Raw genomic sequence first — 19,563 nt, forward strand, 5'->3', positions numbered from 1 at the left:
CCATCAGTAGTTGCCTACACTTCCCCAACAGACCCCATGAAGTGCACTTTGTCCACGTGCTGTCCACTCCTTTGCTCCGCCTGCATGTATCTCCTCAGAGAACTAGGCATGAAAACCTCAGCTCAGCTACATGTGTCTGACCAGGCTTGTGAGATGCTCTGAAAATTTGTGACAATATGAATGATTGTTTTTTTTTTCCAAATAATTAATTGTTGACATAGTGATAGCAGCACACTCCATTGCCTCCATGTTGCACAAGCTATAAATTACTAGCCAGGATGGCAGCTTGTCTGCTTTCAGGGTAGTTCCTTCCTAATTGGAGTTGCAGCCCCTCATACACCGTTGGGGCAGGAGACAAGGCAGGTGGCAGCAGGCGGTGGGAGAGGAGCTGGGGCAGAGGATGGAATTGCATGACAGCTGTCAGAGCAGAAAATCGGCTGGTTTTGTGGTTGTCAGGGAACATCCACGTGGAAGAGAAAGGTAGCAGTACCGAGCACCACTAATGTCAGATATTCTTGTGATTTAAAAACAAACGAAAACATGCGTGCGCCCACACACACACAGAAAAACCCAAAACAAACAAGCAAACCCCACCATGCACGCAGTCTGCCAAGACCAAAGGCTGTATTTTAAGATGGAAAATTCCTTACAGAAGGTAATGATTACAGGGATAAAATGAAGTATCATTCTATGTACCAAAGCTTTCAGAATGCAATTTGTTTGAAGTGCTGCTTCAGGGGGCAGAGAGAAACGCCATGTTTCTTGTGATACTTCCAAGTGTACAGTGTGTAAGGGCCGCCCCTCCAACAGTCATGTCAAGTTCAGGTTTTCCGAAGAAAACAGAATTAAAGACAAGTAGAAAATGTCATTGTTCACCTGTCATCGACAGCGCTATTTATAATCTGCCTAGCTGTGCGCACTGCCTTTTATTAAAATACAACTCCTTCCTGTGCTCCTGCCTGGCTGCAAAAATTTGCTGGAACAGGGTGCTTATACAAGACAGCGTAGACATCACAGCCAGAAATGCCATGCCATACTATCCTGTTCGAGTAGTTTCGTTTTTATCTGGCTATTAGGAACAACAATACCATCTCTGGGGATTTCCTGAGTTGCAGGTAATATAGTTACAGTCATTCAGGTTGGGCTGAAGTATGAGGGATGTTGAGTTTCCTGAAAGCATGGGTTAGCTGCATTTTTTATCTTGCAACAAATAAAATGTGAGGGAAGGAAGTATAATCCCTCAGAACAAACACAAAGCTAATTCCTACCTCAAAGCACCAGGTTTTAGAATATCCTCAGAAGATTGAATAGTTCAACATTTTTCATCTGGTTTGAATTGTTCTTGTTTTCATTCTAGGGTAAGGACTTTTATGTGAAGTTATTTTATTGGTTTGTTTATTTTATTGGTTTTGTTGTCTTTTTTTCACTCCCCTCACAGAACAGACAAATATCCTGTATGAATCTGCAGCAAACAGAGCTACAAGTCATCAGCATGACATTGATTTTTTTTTTTCTAATTTTAATATATGCAACTAATGTAATCAATTTGTACTGAGTTACAGTCCAGCTTCTATATTTGTATGTTCTCATCCCAAAGTTGGATTAATATATACTAGTTTGATGTTTACAGTGTGTGTGCGTTCATCTCTGTCCCCCTCTCTCTATATAGATAGGTGTGTATACACACACACACACACTCCTAAACAAGATATTTTTTTCTCCAGAAATGGAGTTACATTTCATTTGATTGGTTTTGTTTCCCCTTTAGCTTAGCAAGGTTGGAAGAAGAATTTGAAAAGAAATTCAACAGCCTCCCTCAATACAGTCCTATTACCTTTGACAGGAAAAATTCAGCTGTTCCAAGGAAAAAGAGAAAGGTTGGAAGCGGCTCATCTGAACAACCAAAATCCAACAAAGGTAAATTACCATGTGCAATACATTCTTAAGCAACAACAATGCTACGACTAGCTCAGGAATTTATACTTTCTTATCTTACTGTTATATGTGAAACATGTGATGTCAAAGAAAAGATTTTGCTGGCACTGAAGGCAGTTGGTTCTCACCTAGGTTAGTTTTCAGGCTGTACTCTTGAATCCTGATTTTCATGCTGAGTAGAACTGGTTGGAGTTTGTACATGAAATATATTCCTCATAGCAAGCAAATTTATCAAAAAAATGCATATTTGTGAGGTAAGTGAATTTGACAGGTTTTCCCAGGAGAAAATGGGGGGAAAATGGCAGATGATCAAAAGGTTACGTTTTGACATTTTTCATAAAATGGTTTTATGCCGGTTTGAATTTCACTGTAGTTTTAGGCTCTATAAATTAAAACATAAGATACCAGAGATGTCTGAATGAAACATTTGGATTTTTTTAATCAAGATTTTAACTCTCTGTTGTAAGTTTGGACCAAAAATGTGCTGACATGTTAAAAAAGGGTTAGAGGACAGGAAAAGCAATTCCATACCCAGCTCCGTTGCTGAGGCTCTTAGAGGGAGAAACTCATGACACATTTGGCTGGTTTATATACAGACAACTTGTGACACAGGGGTGGTAGACAAGTGAGAATATGGTAGGGAAAACTACTTTTAGACTGTGGCAGAAATACTGATGCTTACATACAATACAGAAGCATCACAAAATGAAGAAATGACATACCAGGAATCCTACAAGATAAAAGGATGATCAAAAGAATCCTCATTATGCACAGTTCACAATGTGAAGCTGGTTCCACTGACTGACGGGTTTTCAGATCTAATACTGCTATTTTAGCCAGGTGACGCTGGATTAGATCTATGCCTTTTGGATGCTTCACAAATAATCACATTACACCATGCAGGATTGAGCAGCTGTTCTTTCCTAGTGCATGCCAATTTTGGTATCGATTTTTGTATTTATATAATTAGATGTGGAACAGTCACTTCTGCCAAATTAGACTTGTGCTAATACCAAGTGAGTTCTGACTTCAAATGCCTTTCATTTTTTTATGGTATACATTTGACAGAACAACTTCAGTGGGCATGAATGAACTGCTTTAACCCCTGTATTATTATCATGCTGCGATTAAGCAACATCTGTTGGAACAAGGTCTCCTCATTTGGCAGTTGAAGCTGTAATAGCAGCTCCTTGGGTTTCTCACTACAGTATTTTACCCATTCAAGTGTCTTGATGTCTAAAAATTTTGCAGACCCTACGTTGTTTGGGAATGGCATGCTAGAATGCTACCTCAAGTCAGGTAGCCCAGAACTGCTTTCTGCTTTTGGCTAGGTTCATATGTGAGAGCTTAACTTTTATCCTTGTTTGCATCACTTAAAAAGCTTAGGAATATATTTGGCCATGTCTCAAGGGAAGGTGAGAAACATAACTGCAGGCAGGTTACAAACCTGATACAAGTAGTTTTAGCACAGCCCTGCGGAGGAGGCCATGGAGCATTTGCCTCTAGCTGACAATAAAGGCTCTTTAAACTGAGCCAGCTGACTTTGCACTGAAGCAGATGGTAAACAGTCACAAGAACTTTTCCACCAACTGAGCTGTGGGGTTGCAACAAGCAGCCCCAAGGCAGGAATATCTGATTGTGAAACTGCTGTTTCTGTAGTGAACATCTTAACCGCAGCCCCGAACTGAATCCAGATGGAGCTGGTGATACATGCTCCTGATTTCAACGAATGTTGAATTCACTCAAGTTAGACGAGCAAGCTGTCAGCTTGTGTCAGTCATTCCAGCTCCCTGGAAGTGAAGTTCAGCTCTCAAGAGGTAGCTGAAAAGCCTTCCAACAAACCAGTTTTCTTTTGGAAAAGAAAGATCGCTAAAAAGTAAATATTCCATGGCAGTGGGTTGATTTAAATTTGTTTTATTTTGTTAGGATGATTAAAATTAGGATGTGAGTTGTGGATTTGAAACAACCTGAATCAAATTGCATACAAACAAGCTTACTGGTGTAGCAGGGAAACTGTTCCAGCTGAGCCAAACATTCATTAAGCTGAATCCTCAATTTAATTTGTGGTGTACTGACAGGCCATTCAGCCTCGTCATGCTCTTGGCTTGCCTGTGAACTGGGACAAGTCTAAAGACAGTTTGAGAATACTGACCTCCAAAGGTGTTAAGCTTACAGGTCTGCAAACTAGGCTTCTGCAGGTATTGCAGGAAATGAAAATGACGTATTGTGCAAAATGATAGAGATTGGTTTGAAATGGTTCTGGGTTTTTTGAATTATCGTGGGTTTTTCACACCACCGGAATGAAACAAAAGTAACATCTTATTCATGGAATGTGATGAGCATGAACCGTGAAGGGTCAATATAGTCTTATGGGTGTGACTGTGTTGGGATGTAGGAGACTGCTTTGCTTTGCTGTGCTCTGCATTACCGTGTCATGTGGAGTTGTTTCTGCTGCTTTGCTCTTCCTTGGGGTTCTCTCTCTCTGTAAGGTAATTAGAAGAGATGTCCGGCACAAACAGTGCCTACTAGTGGTTGGGGCCTCTGGATGCTTCCAAACAACAGATAGTACTTGCTAGGGGTAGGTGTAGTAAACACTCTTTAAGGTCATTCCCTGCTTTTTCTGAATGAGCATGTGCAGGATCATAAACTTCCCAGGCATTCTCAGTTCTCAGATAAGTACTTAATCTTTGCAGTGTACAGATCAGTGCCTTCCAAAATACATTTAAAATTTGGAAAATAGTTTGGAGTGTTGCACACTAAAACTTTCCTAGGATGTTAGATGAATAAAAATGGAGAAACAGGGTTTTCTGTTGGTTTTGGGATGCTCCCAACATACCTACCCCACCACCCACCCCACCCCAAACTAGGGCTGTATGCCTTAATATGTTTTATTTTGGAGTAAATGGTGCCAAACTGATTCTGTGTCAAATGTCATTAACCTATACCTACAAGAGGCCTGATCTGGTACCAAAGTCAAACTGCCAGGATTGTCAGGATGTTTTCTAATCCTAAGCGGAAAGTGAGTGGGTCGGCGCCCACTGACTCCTTCCATTGTGCTTGTCATGTCCAGTCCTCACATCAGCCAGTTCTGTTCATATAAAAACATCTGAAGAGCCCTGTAATGTGAAAGCTGTTTCAAATCCACATGTATAAGGGAAAAATTGAACTTTCTTAAATGAGAGGCAATATTTTCCCCAGAGCTTTCCGAATTGTCCAAATTCTGCTCCCACTGAAATTAATGGGGGTCTTTCTTCAGTGGGAGCAGGACTGAACAAGCCATAATGCTTTGGCAAATTCTACCTCAAGCATTTTGAACTGGGAATGTGCAGATAAAATAATAATGTCACAAAATGGCTGAAAATACTGAATCTCTGCAGATGGTCTGCTCCGACATTTGCTGGAGCTGTGACTGATTTCTTTTTTTTTCTTCTTTCCAATGGCATGTGTGCCAAAACATCCCACCACACAGTAGTCAGCAGTCTGCAGTGAGTCACTAATCCCCTTGTATGTAGAAATGAGCAACAGGCATAGTCATTATTTCTGCCCTGTGTTGTGAAGAAATGCTCACTTATACACTAAGCATTTCACTAACGCTTTCATTTTGGGAAGGCAGGGAGAGGAATGCAGTGTGCTTTTATTTGGGAAAGGGATTGTCTACATATTTTTTTTATCTGTGGCCTCTAGGACTAGCAATAAAGCTTCAGCTTAAAATGGATGCTTCTTTGTGACATTCCTCTTGGTCTTAGCTTGGGGGTTTTATTGGCTCAGTTCAAAGCGTTCAGATGCCTAGAGATCGCATGCCATAATGTTCTAAAGATCATGACCTAAAAATATAGCATCTTCCTTCTGAGAGATTCAGAAATGCACAGACAAATCTGTTTGTCCTGGTTTTCTTACAATCACATTGAAGTATTCTCTATTTGATCAGGCCCTTTAAAATAGGGAACTTCGTGAGAGCAGAGGGGGCATTTACCCAGAAATGAGGAGGAAATGCACTTACGGTTTGTTATGTATGGTGGCTTCATTTTCTTGCCTGCTGCTTCCCTGAGCAGTTGCCGTTGGCCTTAGTGAGTATTCCCAGGACAAAATCCCTACCGCCCTCAGTGAGCACAATGGACAAGCCAGGGACTAGCAGGTGGTTAAATCCTGTGGCAACTGCTGAAGTGCTAGGGAAAGGAAGAGCCATGTAGAATATTTCCGATAGAGAATGATGAGCAGGAGAAAAGGATGTACTTTAGACTTTGCAGAGGCTGTATAACAATAGCAAGTAAACTAACATTAAAAGCTTTTTCAGCTTTCCGTAGAAAATCACATCCAGGGTCCACTGCCTAACAGCAAGCCTTTTAGATTAGTTAGTTTTTTCAGTCATGGATTTTCTCTGGATCGAATGTTGACAAGTGGCATTTGTTCGAAGCCTCGGAGTACTTGCCTGCTGTCCCCATGAAACAGGTGTAGCCCAGCCAGTCCTCCTGTAAACTCCTACATGGGTGAGTGTGCCTAAACTGTGCCCCTGCAACACCTACTCTCACTAGAGCCTGATATTAACTCTATTCTAGGGATAGAGTTAATTAGATCTTAGATTAGATTAGATATTAACTCTATCCCAGCCAAAACCAGCACGTGATCTCAGGAATGCCCCCTTGTTCAGTCTTTCCTACATGCAGATGTCCTCTCTGGTCCAGACTATATCTTGCCTTCTCTGTATTGGTTTAGTTCAGTTAATTTCTATGAAAAGAAAAGCTCTGGTTTTCAAACCTGAATATGCCATGCAAAGATCCTGTATTTGTCAGTTCATTGGTTTAGACCTTAATCTAAAGGCAGGATGGGATGTAGCCATTTCCGAAGAACCACCACATAGTCTGTTCGGTGATTACTAGACAATTTGTATGTGTAAGTGTAAGAGTGACTGTAATTTGGCTTTTCACAGAGGACTCTGAGCATATCCTCTAGTTCTTGCTAAGTAGTTCAGGCAGGGACTGTGGATGAATTTTCCCATGGAGTCAGAAGTTATATTCTCAGGTCTGAGTATGACATGTTGACCTATTTGGCTACTAGCCCATCTTTTCTTTCACTGCATTCGTGGCCAAAGATCGTTCAAGTGTCAGTGGGCACTGCCTTACAGGAATAACAGCTAAAAGGGTAGGAAATTCTAATTTTCCTTATGAAAAGGCAGCCTTTCTTTTGACCCTTCTGAAGTCAAGGTCCTTGGATTTTCCATTTGGGAACAAAATTTTACATGTAAGTGGTGTGTGCCTTGGAGTACCCTACATATTGCAGATACAAGCTTATGACAGAGGTGCCTTGGATGGTAAAAAAGAGATGAAAGACACAGCTTTCCTTATTCATGCAGTATTTGTCATCTTTTTGTGAGTTTTTCTTCTCGGTTAATACTGCTTAGAGTTGCTGGCGTTGGTTGACAGTCTGTGATACTGATTGAAATTGGCTATAGGGTACAGGTTGAGCTGTAGAAATGGTGACTTCTGTGATAGTATGTAGCGTGTTGCTTATTCCAAGCTCCTGCAAAAATCACTGATTTGCTAATTAAAAAAAAAATAATTAAAATGTCACAAGAATCATCTAGTTACGTACTTCTGCCTCTGTCTTCTTACGGAGCTGTTGTGGGAAGACTTTTCTCTTATATGGATGAAGTGTTTGACCTTAGTCTTCAGAGAAGCTCGGTTTTTTCACTTAGGCTTTCCCTCAGTCTGCCTGAGTTTTTTCATTCGTTGTTTGCATCTATATTGCACTGACACTAGACTGCTTATTCAACTCTGTGATACTCAGGAAGCTATTGTAAAATTTGCAGTTTGAATCAGTTTGAGTGAATATGGCCTCTTCTGTTGAACTTTCTGACGTTTTCTATACAAGTTCTAGTATACAAGTTCTATTCACATCAAGCTGGTGTTGCCTAAGATGGTCTCTCGGTTAGGCTTTATTTGTTGTTTGACTTCTAGATTTTGGGGAGATAATTAATCTTTTCCAAAGTTTTGACTTCTTCAATAGTAAAAAACAAGCAGCAGTGAGCCACAAAGCCAACATAGAAAATCTTAGAGTTTCTATGCCTGGTTTTGGCTGGATTTTAGCTTTCTCTCAGTAATTTTCAGTATTACTAAAATGGCATTGTGTCTATGAATGGTTTTCCCCTCATAAGACTAGATCCTTCTTCCATGTGCTGCTACACACTTTTCTCTTTCTTTGCCTGCTTATGTAGTCATAGTATGCATATGCATATATAATATATGAATATAGTATGCATACGCAGTCAGTGATGGCAAACTGCAGACGCGTGATGTAGATGTACCTTGATCACGTGTTACTACATGGTTGCAGTTGTGTCTCAGTAGCCAATGTGTGTGTCTGATTCCTTTTAAGGATGAGGAGGTGTGGAGGAGGCTGGTGTTTGTGGTGGGTAGAATCCTGTTCCAAGTCAGCTGCAGATGGGAAGGACACCCTCTTGTTAGGCTATAAGCTGTCTTGTCACCTGCAGTGCATCTCATTGCTGTTTGGGTAGGTCTCTTCTTAGCTAGCCTGAGGGCTTGCTTGCCTGCTGTATCTTTGGAAGTAAGATTTTTAAAGAGCAGTTTCTGAAAAGTAACTCCATGAAAACAGCTTTGCAGTGTAGAGATTATGCATGTTATATCTTTGGTCTGTTATGTCTTAATATTGCTGTTGTATCACTGTTTACTCCATTAATGAGACAAAGGATGGCTTCTTGATGACCTCTGCTAGCGGCATACTTTGTGGTCTGATGCCACATAAGATGTCTTCTGACTACTACAAGCAAAGACTCTGCTGTCAAAGTAGGAATGATGCCATGAGCTGGGCATAACCTTACCTTCCTCTCCTGGGAGCTTTTACTTCTGCACTTAGTATAAACTCATTTCTGGTCACCAAAAAGGCAAAGGTAACTCTTGCATCCTCTGGTGGGATGGCACAGGCTGGTAGTCCTGTTGCTCACTCACCCTCCCCCAGTGGGATGGGGGAGAGAATTGGCAGGGCAAAAGCAAGAAAAAAAACCCTCATGGGTCAAGATAAAGACAGTTTAATAAGTGAAGTGTGGTGGGGAGAAACAAGTGATGCAAAAGCCAGTGCTCACCACCAACAAACTGATGCCCAGCCAGTCCCTGAGAAATGACTACTCTGGAAGAAACTCTTCCCCAGTTTTATTGCTGAGCAAGACATTATATGGTATGAAATTCCTCTTGGTCAGTGTGGGTCAACTGTCCCAACTATGTCCCCTCCCAACCTCTTGCGCACCCTCAGCCTACTCACTGGGATGGCAGAGTGAGAAAGAGAGCTCTTAATGCTCTGTAGACACAGTTCACCAGTAACTAAAACATTGGTGTGTTACCAAGACTCTTTCTGATGCCAGCCTAAAACACAGCACCAGGCTGCTATGAGGAAAGTTTATTCCATTCCAGCCAAACCCAGTACGCATCCAAAAGAGAGCGTATCTTTAAACAACCAAGCAAGCAAAGCCCTTGTTTTATTGTATGTTTAAGCTTTCCTAAGGTCATCATTCTCCAAAATGCTTTGTATGCACTTAAGCATTGGGAGCTGATGGATTGAAGTACAGCCTGCTGAAAGCCTCCAGAGTCTGTTCTGCCAAAAGGTCAGCTTTTGTGCTTCCCCATGAAATGGCACCCTGTATTAGTGGAAGGGGAGGTTCTATAGTACATACTGTAACTGTTGTACTCTTTTTAAAACTGCTAATTAAAAGTATGTATTGTTAATGTTGTCTGTAGGTTCATTCCAGTCTCAGAAAAAGAACTTATTCCACAAAATTGTCAGCAAATCTAAGCACAGGAAGGAGAAGCTTAATGTTCCGGACACAGGTACTGGTGCATTACTTAGTTAAGGTTTTGGGCCGCCTTCTCTCTCAATTCAGTCTCGGGGAAATGCTTCTAGACAGAGGCTACTCAGCTCTCTAGTCTTTGATTGCTTTGGTCCCTTATTTCCCTGTCTGCTTTGATTCCATTAGCTCCTGGCTCCAGCTGATAATATTACCTTATTTCCAGTATGATGCTCTTTTGTTTTTAATTGGCATCTCCCTTAATTACAGCTTCCTGGCTCCAAACGCCATGCAGCAGAGCTGACAAAGCAAGGACAGTTCTGCAGTTGGCCCTGAACTCTTTATCTTCCACAGCTCATAGCTCTTCAGTCCTTTGGTTCCTGTTTTCTCCACCCCTTCTATATCAGAGGCTCTATTATTTGTCCTTTACCAGAGCATTTATCCATGTCCCTATCTCCTCTCCCTGTGATTTGCTGCTGTCTAGAACTTTGCAGGCTGCAGCTGGTCAGGATGTAAGAGCTTGTTTTTGCAACAGCTCTCAGAAGTAATAACCTAAACCAACCCTCCCTCTGTAGAAATCTTAACCAGCTTTCTGTTTGCCTCAGATTAAAGAAAACTTTGACAGTTTTTTTAAGTTATGTCCTGGACTGTCACTGCCCGTTGTCCTGCTGGTATCTCTCTAGTCTTTTTCTTATTACAGTAATGTGGTCTGGCATACCTACATACTCAGAACTCTGAGGGGCATTTTCAAATGTACAGTATGTACAGGATTATAGCTTAGCCTGTTTCCCTAGGCCCTTTTTTTCCTTTTGTAGTCATGTTGCCCACACTATCGAAATCATGCCAGGCTGTTCCTTAGCCCTTCCACAGCGGAGTTCTCTCCCACATCATCCCTGTGGTGTAGAAGAGCCTCTCTGGTTCTGCTTGCTTGGGTAGCTCCATTAATTTATTTCATTTTTTACCCCATCCATACCTGTCTCTTTTTGAGATAAATAAAATTTCTATCCCCATATCCAGTTCCTCCAGCTACCTTTATGCTTAATATCTTTTCCTAAGGCTTGGCCATGTCATTTTCTCTCCTTTCCTGATGCTCTGGTTTTTGTCCTCTGTGGTACATTTGCACTATTTTCCCACGTAGGCTCTGCCAGCTCTGCTGCATTCAACAGTGCAAATATTTTGAAATTACTTGCTCTGTTACGTTGTATTTGTACAACAAACACGTTGTGGGACTCGGTCATGAGAAGTAACTATTTTGCTTCCATGTGGGTGTGAAAAAGTCATCATACATTAACATAGCTTTTATTGGGTGCCATTCAGATTTTTGTCACTGAATTATTAATAGGCCGTGTAGACAAATTAGTAAGAAAAATGGGTGTTTAAATTCTCCTGTGGGAAAAGAAACAGAAAGCATTTAATACATGATAGAGGAAAAAATATAAAAATCTTAAAATCTGCAGATACAAAATGTGGCTAAACAGAATGTCAAAACCTCCATTTGATTAAAGGAAACCAGCCTGTTTTGATATCAAGTGAAGTGTGCACTATGATCAAAGATTCAAGCCTGGCAAGTGTTGAGTTACCCTGGCCTCATTCCAGCACAACACAGAGGCCCGTCCTTGGAAGTTAAGCATGTGAATAATGTCATCATGTCTAAACATTAAAGATGTGTCTCTGCATTTCCTGGAGTAGGGCCAGTTTGCTAAGTTCCTCCCAAGACTGAAGCAAAGACACAAGGAACTTACTAGTCTTACACAACCCACGTAGAAATCATCAAAGGAAAGACAGTGGAGATATATATATATATATATATACACACATCTTGGTGGGGAACTGCATTTTCTCTGAGTTACAAAGGGAAAAATATCTGGGCTCTTGCCTATCCTTAAGTGTACCATGTAGTAACACTGAAAGCAAAGTGTTGATCAACAAAGTACAGTGTGGGTATGGCCTTGGCAGGTGGCGTACAGCCTCTCCATCATGTGCTGCCTACATAACTTCATCCTTTCATGAGTTCCTAGGCAGTGGGGCCCTAAACTCTGACTCCACTGTCCCATATTCTGCAGCATTCAAGCTAGGAATCCCAGCATCTACTTTTCAATTCAAATATACAAGGATTTAGTGAATCAAACACTGAATTAAAATTGCAGCTCCTTGCTGTGGTTAGTCTACACTTACGGTGAGTCACAAGTCCATAATATGTGGGTTTGGGTTTTTTTGGAGTTAATTTCACTGGAGGGAGGAGCTTGAATATTCTTATAGCTGGAGAGGAGGCACTTGGAGGGGTTGTTGTCAGCAGAGGTCATGCTGGATTCATGTTTTGTCATCTTGGAAAGTGTGTGTGCCTGTGTGCATCTGTTTTGAATGAAGTAAGTGTGGTAATGGCAAACTTTGACATGATTGGATCATGTTCTCTGGGTCTGTCTCTGTTTTGAGTATCTGAGTGAATTCTGACTCCATGTGACCACATTGTACACAGCATCACCAGTGCAAATCACCATACTATGAGTTTGCAGGTGTTTATAGAGATAGATACAGCCCAGTAAAATACCAGTGGGTGTACCACAACCCCTGCTCCTTCTAGCAGAGAGCACACAGTAGTGCAACTGAATATGTTAAGAGAGATGTCACTTCCTTAGGAAGGCTGACAGAAGCACAGCTGGACCCATCCCTGTTTGGGGAGGTTGAACACAGGTCGGATGAAACATTTGTTTTCTGTCACACTGTCAAGGCTTTCTGGTGGGAGGCAATACTTTAAATAACAGGGTAAGTCACAACTGTTAACTCCTTGCAGGTATGTTTAATGAGCTGTGCTGAGGGCTCTTGCATGGTTTGTGTAACATCCAGGTGCCATGCTGACCTTTGCACCAGAAGGGGAGAAGAGGAGGTGGATATATACACCAGTGTCAACACTAGCTGATATGTGAGAGCCCCATCTCCTGTGGCTGGTAGAGCTAATTGCCTGCTACTGATCCTTCATCAGCTCTCCCACTCGCACATCAGTCTGTACAGCCTTAGCACATATGTCTGAGAAAGAACAGAAAGTGCAGAAAACTAGGAGAATGACCTTTATTTTTTCTGCTGAGAAAGCTCTGTTGTGTGGGGCCTGCAGGCCAGAGGGAGCCAGCAGCTCTGTGCCACTGTGCCTTTGGCATCCATCCAGGCTGGAAAAGGGCTGGGTCAGCATAGGCTGGTGCAGCAGAACTTCCCATCCAGGCAGCTGTTCCATACACCTGGCTTGACCATCTGCTGCTTTGTCAGCTGGTGTCTCTCTGCTTGTTAGTCGCCAGCCCTTGCTGCAGCTCCGTATGCCACCTGACCCCACGAGTGGTATTGCAGCACCATCCCGTTGTCATGAAAGCTAGGCTTTCCACCGGGATACAGGTCAGAGTGTGCTTGGTGTCACTTCCTTGGTGGAGTGGTTCCCCAGGCACTGGTGACTTGAAGCTTTGTTCTGCCTTGCTAGGCTTCCCCTTTTTAGCTTCACAAAGATGTTATAAAGCATTACATCCCACCGTTCCTTCTTGATACTAGGGTGCTTAGACCCACAGAGCACTCATTCTCCACTAAATGTGGTTAAACTTCTGCAGCTGTCATAACAGATAGGCATCACTGAAGAAATTCCTTTAAATCTGTCTGTGTCTTCCTTGGGTTCAATCTGAAAAACTTGTCCTCTTCTGTAGTGTGCTGAGTCAGTCCAATTTACTTCATTTTTCTTGTTCACAAAGATGTGGGGAAATAGGACTACATGTACTCTGCATGCCAGCAGCATAGGGTAAACTGTCTATGCTAACTTTTAACAAATCTGGCTCAGGAAGCCATCTGGCATAGAGCTCTAGATGTTTTTCTCTCGAAGTGATTTTTGTCACTGGTGTAAGCATGCCAAAAGGCCCACATCTTTGTATCATGTGCTCAACTCTGCTTGCAAAAATAGCCCTGTAGTTCTGCATGTGCTGCTGTCATGTGGAAAGCTAACCATGTAAATACTTGTTTGCAGGACTGCACAGTAGCTGCAGAACCTCATTTCATTTCTAGACAGCATTCTCCTGAAAATGAGCTGAACTCTACATGGGACAGCTCTTGAACACAGGACTGTGTGGAAACAGAAGGGATGTGAAATGGATTAAAGAAATTATTAGAGAAAATACAGGGAATTAAACTTGTTTAGCCCTGTTGTTTCTGCACAGCAAAACCAAGTCTTGACTTTGGAGCCTCTGTATGGAGTTACCTTTGACAGCTGAAACAATGGGTTACTGTTCCTCTTGAAGGAGGTGCGGGAGGACTCCTGTTAGCACCTAGCTTAGCTATATGGTTGTTGAAGCATGGACTCCATTCTCTTCTGGAGTTCAGTGCAAAAGGTCTTGTGAGTGAAGTCTTTGTGTGATTCCCTCCAAGTTAGGTTTTACGTCTGCTTGAATAATAACTGTAAAGAACTCAATGAAAATATTTCTTATCCCAGCGTCCACTAAGACTGCTAGAGAAGAAAAAAGAAGCTCTTCCTTTCAACACCCACTCTCCACCCCCCACCCCCCAAAACATACTCATTCATTGTTCACCTTTAATCCTTCCTTCTTCAAAACTCTGTGGCAGCAATGTTATGATGAAGTGATAAAGAGCTTACTTTAGAGCTAGAGGAGAAAAAAAAAGTAGAAGACACTCAAGCCTCATTTCAAAGATTGAAAAGCCTTAAAACACGGAGAGAGAATATACTTGCTGCATCCTGAATTTGTCAGCCACCTTCTGCTATTTCTTAACAAACAAGCCAACATCATGCACTCCTCCTTAATTTCTTTAGTAACTATCACTGCGTTTTATTTTACCTTTCAAAGTTTTTTCTTATCTTTAATTTCTTGAGCTTTTTGATGCATACTATGAGAAAGAAAACAAATGTAAAAGGGAACTGTCTACTGTATTGACCAATCCAGTTAATTTCTAGTGACCTGACCTGGCTTGTAATATACAAAATATCCAATTAAAAATATAGGAGATCGGGTTCCTCTCTATTGTAGTTTATTGTTTGAAATCATGTCTTAATATTTCTGTGAAATTTTTTTTAAAGTTACTTGTATTACTAAGATTAAAGCCATTATAAACTCAGCCAAACTAGAATTAAACAGCACCATCAAAGTACTAATTAAAGCAAATCTCCGATCTGAATTGACAAATAGTGTTGGACTACAACCAAGCCATTACATTCATACATAATCAGCGCATATGAATTCCCAAATAAGAAATCTAGAGGGAAAGCTGCCCACTTGATTATACATTCCAATTAAGATTTTGGTCTCAGTCAGTGCAGTAAGCTTATCTGAACATCTCACTATTAGCCCAGCTGAGTTACTTGAAAGTCACATTTGCAGTCATTGGCACTTCTACTTAATTGGACTGTTACGGGGCAGATCTTTTCCTGTGATTTCTCTTGCTCTCTTTAGAAAACATAAGTTTTACAGCATAGCTCTGCTTGGGAAAGGTTAGCAGCTCTAGTTAAACACTGAGAAAAAGCTAATGGAAGCTGTGCGCTTTTTTTCAAAATAAAGAGCACGCACAAGTTCAAAAATGTTTTGCAAGGGAAGATATAAAGGTGAATTAAGAACATAAATTAAGGTGTGAAACATTTACAAGTGTTTTTACACGTGTACTAGATATCATTGTATTCTTACGCCATAAAACTTTAAAAGGTCCCTTCCCACTTAAAAGAGCGAAGGGCAACAGCCAACATGATAGAATGTGTAGATAGCTATTCTCTTCACCCAGTCCACATCCTCACACAGTTAACAGTTAAAGAAGCTAGTAAAAGATAGAGGTTATATTAGCCACATCTTTGAATATGAAGCTCATCAAATTTACAAAACAATAAATACGCAGTAAATACACACTGAAGTGAAAGAGGGTAAAGTCCATGCAGACTGTTTGGCAATTGTGCGTGATTTGTGGGGTTGGGTGCTCCTGCATGACATGAGTCTCAGTGTAGGAGGTTGGTCTTGCTCCGTGCTGAGCCCTTCTGAAAGAGCAATTGTTTGCACTCCAGCTTGAGTTTTGTACATGTAATTTTTGCTGGTCCTACCATCCAGGTGGTGAACAAATGGGTCTTAAGCATATCTGTAAAACAGGAAGAAAGGTTGAAAGGAATTGTGGGGAAGAGAAAGCTAACTGTAGACACAATAACAGCTGTGAAATACATAAAGGACTGTTGCAAAGAGATGGGGTATAACCTGATGGGTAGTAAAGAAAATAACAAGTTGAAAATGCAGCAGGGCAGATGAGGTGCAGGCGTTGGGAAAAAATACGTAATCCTTCAGGATGGCAGCGTACTGGGAAAAACTACGCCATGGACTTGGTGCAGATGCCATGAGTGCTCCTAATTTCAAAACAGGTTAGACAGACATCTGTAAGAAATTACTTAGGCATTCACTTTGCTACCTGTAGTCTCTTTTTAACCCTAGCTTACGGTGATCGCAGATGGGGCAGGCCTCATAATACTTTTACCACAGGAGGAAAAAAGATGTCACCGATGGAAATTATGGACTAGTGATACCCTATGGTGTCAGCAGTATGGCTTATTTAATAAATAGAAATTACAAGCGATCAATGACTAGGCACTGATCTCAGACTTTGGAAGCTTAAATACATATATATCGTAATTGCTGTCTGACCAACTTCTTCATGAACAAGATTAAAGTGACTGTTTAGTCAGGTGAAAACTTGTGATTATGTTCCAGTTCGGGGCAGAAGGCTACTTCAGAATGCCAACACTGGTACAGCTGAGAAAGGTTCAAACTGTTCCTTTCTCACTTTCTGACTTTATGTAGGCTGTATGTCCGCCATGGTATCCCATGCTTGGTTTCTCTTTTTAGCGTTCTTGTCTTCAAGTGTGATCCAGCTCTGCTTTTGTATTTGCTGCCTTTTGGGTGTTTTTTAAGGTTTGTTGTTTTGTAAAAGGCACTATTTCCCTCCGCTTAGAGGAGTGACTGTAGAGGGAAGATCGGGGGTTAATCAGGAATTCCTGAATTCCACTTGTGAGTCTCTGTGAGATAAAATAAGCTTACATGAGGACCGTTATTGTTCCTTAAATACATTTTGTCTCTTAGCTACTTGCTGGCATCTTGTGTTGCAGTGTTTTATACAGACTGCTCCCACTGAAGTGCTACTGCCCATCTCGCAGTTTTCTTTGCAAATAGTAGAAACTTGAACCTTCCAGGATATCTTTAAGAGCTGATGCTACTATTCCCCAGCAACTATCAGCAGCACTCAGATCGTATCTTGCCATCGGTTATGCTCTGAGTACCTTTGAGGGAAGACTTAATGCAGATAGATACAAAACGGTAAATGCGCATAGCTAGTAGCTGAACTATTCTACGTGTAAAACTGCATTTTTATCCTCTTTCAGCCATACTCTCAGAAGACAGAAATTCCAGTGAGTCTGCCTGGAAGAATAAAATTTCTATATCTGCCCTAAACACTCCAGAGCCAGCAATGATGCATGAGCCTTTAGTTGGCAGCCAGAAGAGGAAAGCAAGGAAAACTAAGATCACACATCTTGTTCGAACAGCAGATGGTCGAGTGTCACCAGCAGGAGGGACACTAGGTAAGGAAATTGGACTTTAAATTTTGTTAAAACTGAATGGTTGGAGAAGGTTTGGTAGTACAAGCAACCTGTCAGGGAAGTATTTTTCAGTTGGCTTGGTTTCATTCCTGCTTAGAAAGGTAATCCTTTAAAAAACAGGTATCAATCAAGTAGGAAATAAGTGAATACATAATGGCCAACTTCTGTTTGAATGCCCAAATATGTCTTCTCTCCCTGGATATTTCTCTCTAAGAACTGATTGCTGATACAGAGAGAAGTGGAAAATAGTTACTTTTCATAATTTGTTTCCAGTTCAGCAAAGAAATTACACTGCACCTAGTTACAGGATGTAAAAATGAATTCCGTAATACGACAGTCAATGCCACAGTCCTTGCAGGAGTCCTTCACAGTTAAAATAATCTTTCAGGACTTCTGTGTCTAAAATACACACAAAAGCTTTCTTGCCTGACCTGAAAGATCAAACTCTGTTGAATGCAAAATCAGTAAACAGCGTCATAAACCTTAGTACTGCACTTCTGCCGATAGCTTGGGTGAGAAGAGGTTGCAGCATGAGTCGGATTACACTTGCAAAATCAGAGTCCTACATGTAAAGATTCTGTTAACACCAGACTAGTCAGTATATCGAATGGGCTGCTGTGAATTTAAGGGATAGATTTGCAAGCTTAACTTTCTTCTGTTGCAGAGGAGAAGCCAAAAGAGCTGCCACAAAGTACTCTTCAAAAAACATCAAGTGCAGAAACAGATTGCAACAGTGAATGCTCCAGAAATGCAGAGACAGAAGAAAATCATAGTATTGCATCAGATATGCCAGCGGTGTCTGCATTTTTTAGCTTAGCTGCTCTGGCAGAAGTAGCAGCCATGGAAAACGTACACAGGTATAGTTTTCTTTTCCCCTTTTTGTCTTAAGTTAATAGTATGTGGCTGCCAGCTTCTTCAGAAAGCATGTGAATTGCAGACTATTTAATTTGGCCTGTTTCCTCTTCCATAGCTTTTTATGAATGTCTGTTTTACACCACATGCTTAGTAGTGTTAAGTCTTCACTTAAATGACAAGGTAATCTATTTCAGTAGTCAGTAAAATGATCCTTCCTCATAAGCTTACCTACCAATTTTTGTATATAAACAGGTTCATGTGCTCCTTGAGATCCTGATGATTAAGGGTTTCTAATTATCAGATGCCATTTGTCAGATAATAGCAGATTTAAATAGCTATTGCATGCTGATTTGCATTTTTCAGTGGCCTAAGACTGTGGAGAGAATTTCCTACAACTTCAGCCAAAACTTTTATGCTGATCATGGCTGAAGGAAGCCAACTTGTTATTTTCACTCTTGTGCTTTGCTGTATAGGAGACATAGCGTCTGCAGATGACATGGGGCAGAACAACTCTGGGTGGTGGAAAGCCACATTAGTTTGGGTTGGTCCTCTCGGTTACCAAGTAGACCAGCCATACAGAGAAGGTGCAGAACGTGCAGGTTACTTAGGGCTGTTGGATCAGTTCAGCATGGTCAGATCCTGCATGCTAGACCTGTGACGGGAAGAAGCTAATGACAGCAACTCCTCCATGGCTCTTAATTATCCGGTGGTGTTCTCTGATGCTGCAGCTTATTGGAGATTAAACCCCCTCCTTTTCTGCATTGGAAAGTCAGTGAGGAAATGCTGGGCCAGTTTGAAACCATCACGGCCTCTGGAAATGGCATTTGACAGATTGCTGGTTGCCTTAGAAACTCCACAAGGCAGTGGCTGATGAAACCATTCACAACCTCAGTTTACTGTTGATCTCGTGGCCCCCAGTGGCCAACCCAGTCCTGTGTGTTCAGGCTTCCCATCAAACATTGAAAGGCTTTGTAGAAGCTTAGGGGCCCTACAACAAAAAGTCAGTTGAACCCAGCCTGCTAGCTCTTCTGCAGAAGCCGTTGTCTCACTTAAGCAACATTTTGCATGAGAAGTGTTTTTATGCTGCAGTCAGCCTGGCCTTTCCTCCCAGCAATGCAGAACAAGCATCCTCTATCAAGACAGCAAAAGTCTGAACTCGTTTCTGTCTGTTGTTCTGTGATCAGAAGCCACAAAGTGAGACTTGGGGAAGTCCTGTGCTAAGCTCTGCTCTCACTCTCACACCCTTGTGGTTTCATTGATTTCCAGTTCCACTGACCAGAATTGCTGAAGAGCAACAGGGTTTGCTTTGCTGTGGTTTTTCCCTCTCTGTTCCTCTAAGAGTTCTTGTCCTCCTCTTGTCCCTGTCGAAATGAGTTTCACG

General features: G+C 41.5%; 1 protein-coding gene across 18 annotated transcripts in view; it reads left to right on the forward strand.

Moving 5' to 3' along the window:
* BBX (BBX high mobility group box domain containing) overlaps positions 1-19,563 on the forward strand; it is a 165,714-nt gene that overhangs the window by 124,992 nt on the left and 21,159 nt on the right. For 15 of the 18 annotated variants that reach the window (XM_064467915.1, XM_064467924.1, XM_064467931.1 and 12 more), the window contains 4 exons: positions 1,769-1,917; positions 9,681-9,770; positions 17,112-17,309; positions 17,992-18,184. In XM_064467915.1, coding sequence (XP_064323985.1) covers positions 1,769-1,917; positions 9,681-9,770; positions 17,112-17,309; positions 17,992-18,184 — 630 coding nt within the window. The remainder of the gene's footprint in view (positions 1-1,768; positions 1,918-9,680; positions 9,771-17,111; positions 17,310-17,991; positions 18,185-19,563) is intronic. The other 3 variants (XM_064468015.1, XM_064468030.1, XM_064468047.1) reach the window with 3 other exon arrangements.

Source organism: Phalacrocorax carbo, chromosome 1 (assembly GCF_963921805.1).
Source record: "Phalacrocorax carbo chromosome 1, bPhaCar2.1, whole genome shotgun sequence".
NCBI classification, from domain to species: domain Eukaryota; kingdom Metazoa; phylum Chordata; class Aves; order Suliformes; family Phalacrocoracidae; genus Phalacrocorax; species Phalacrocorax carbo.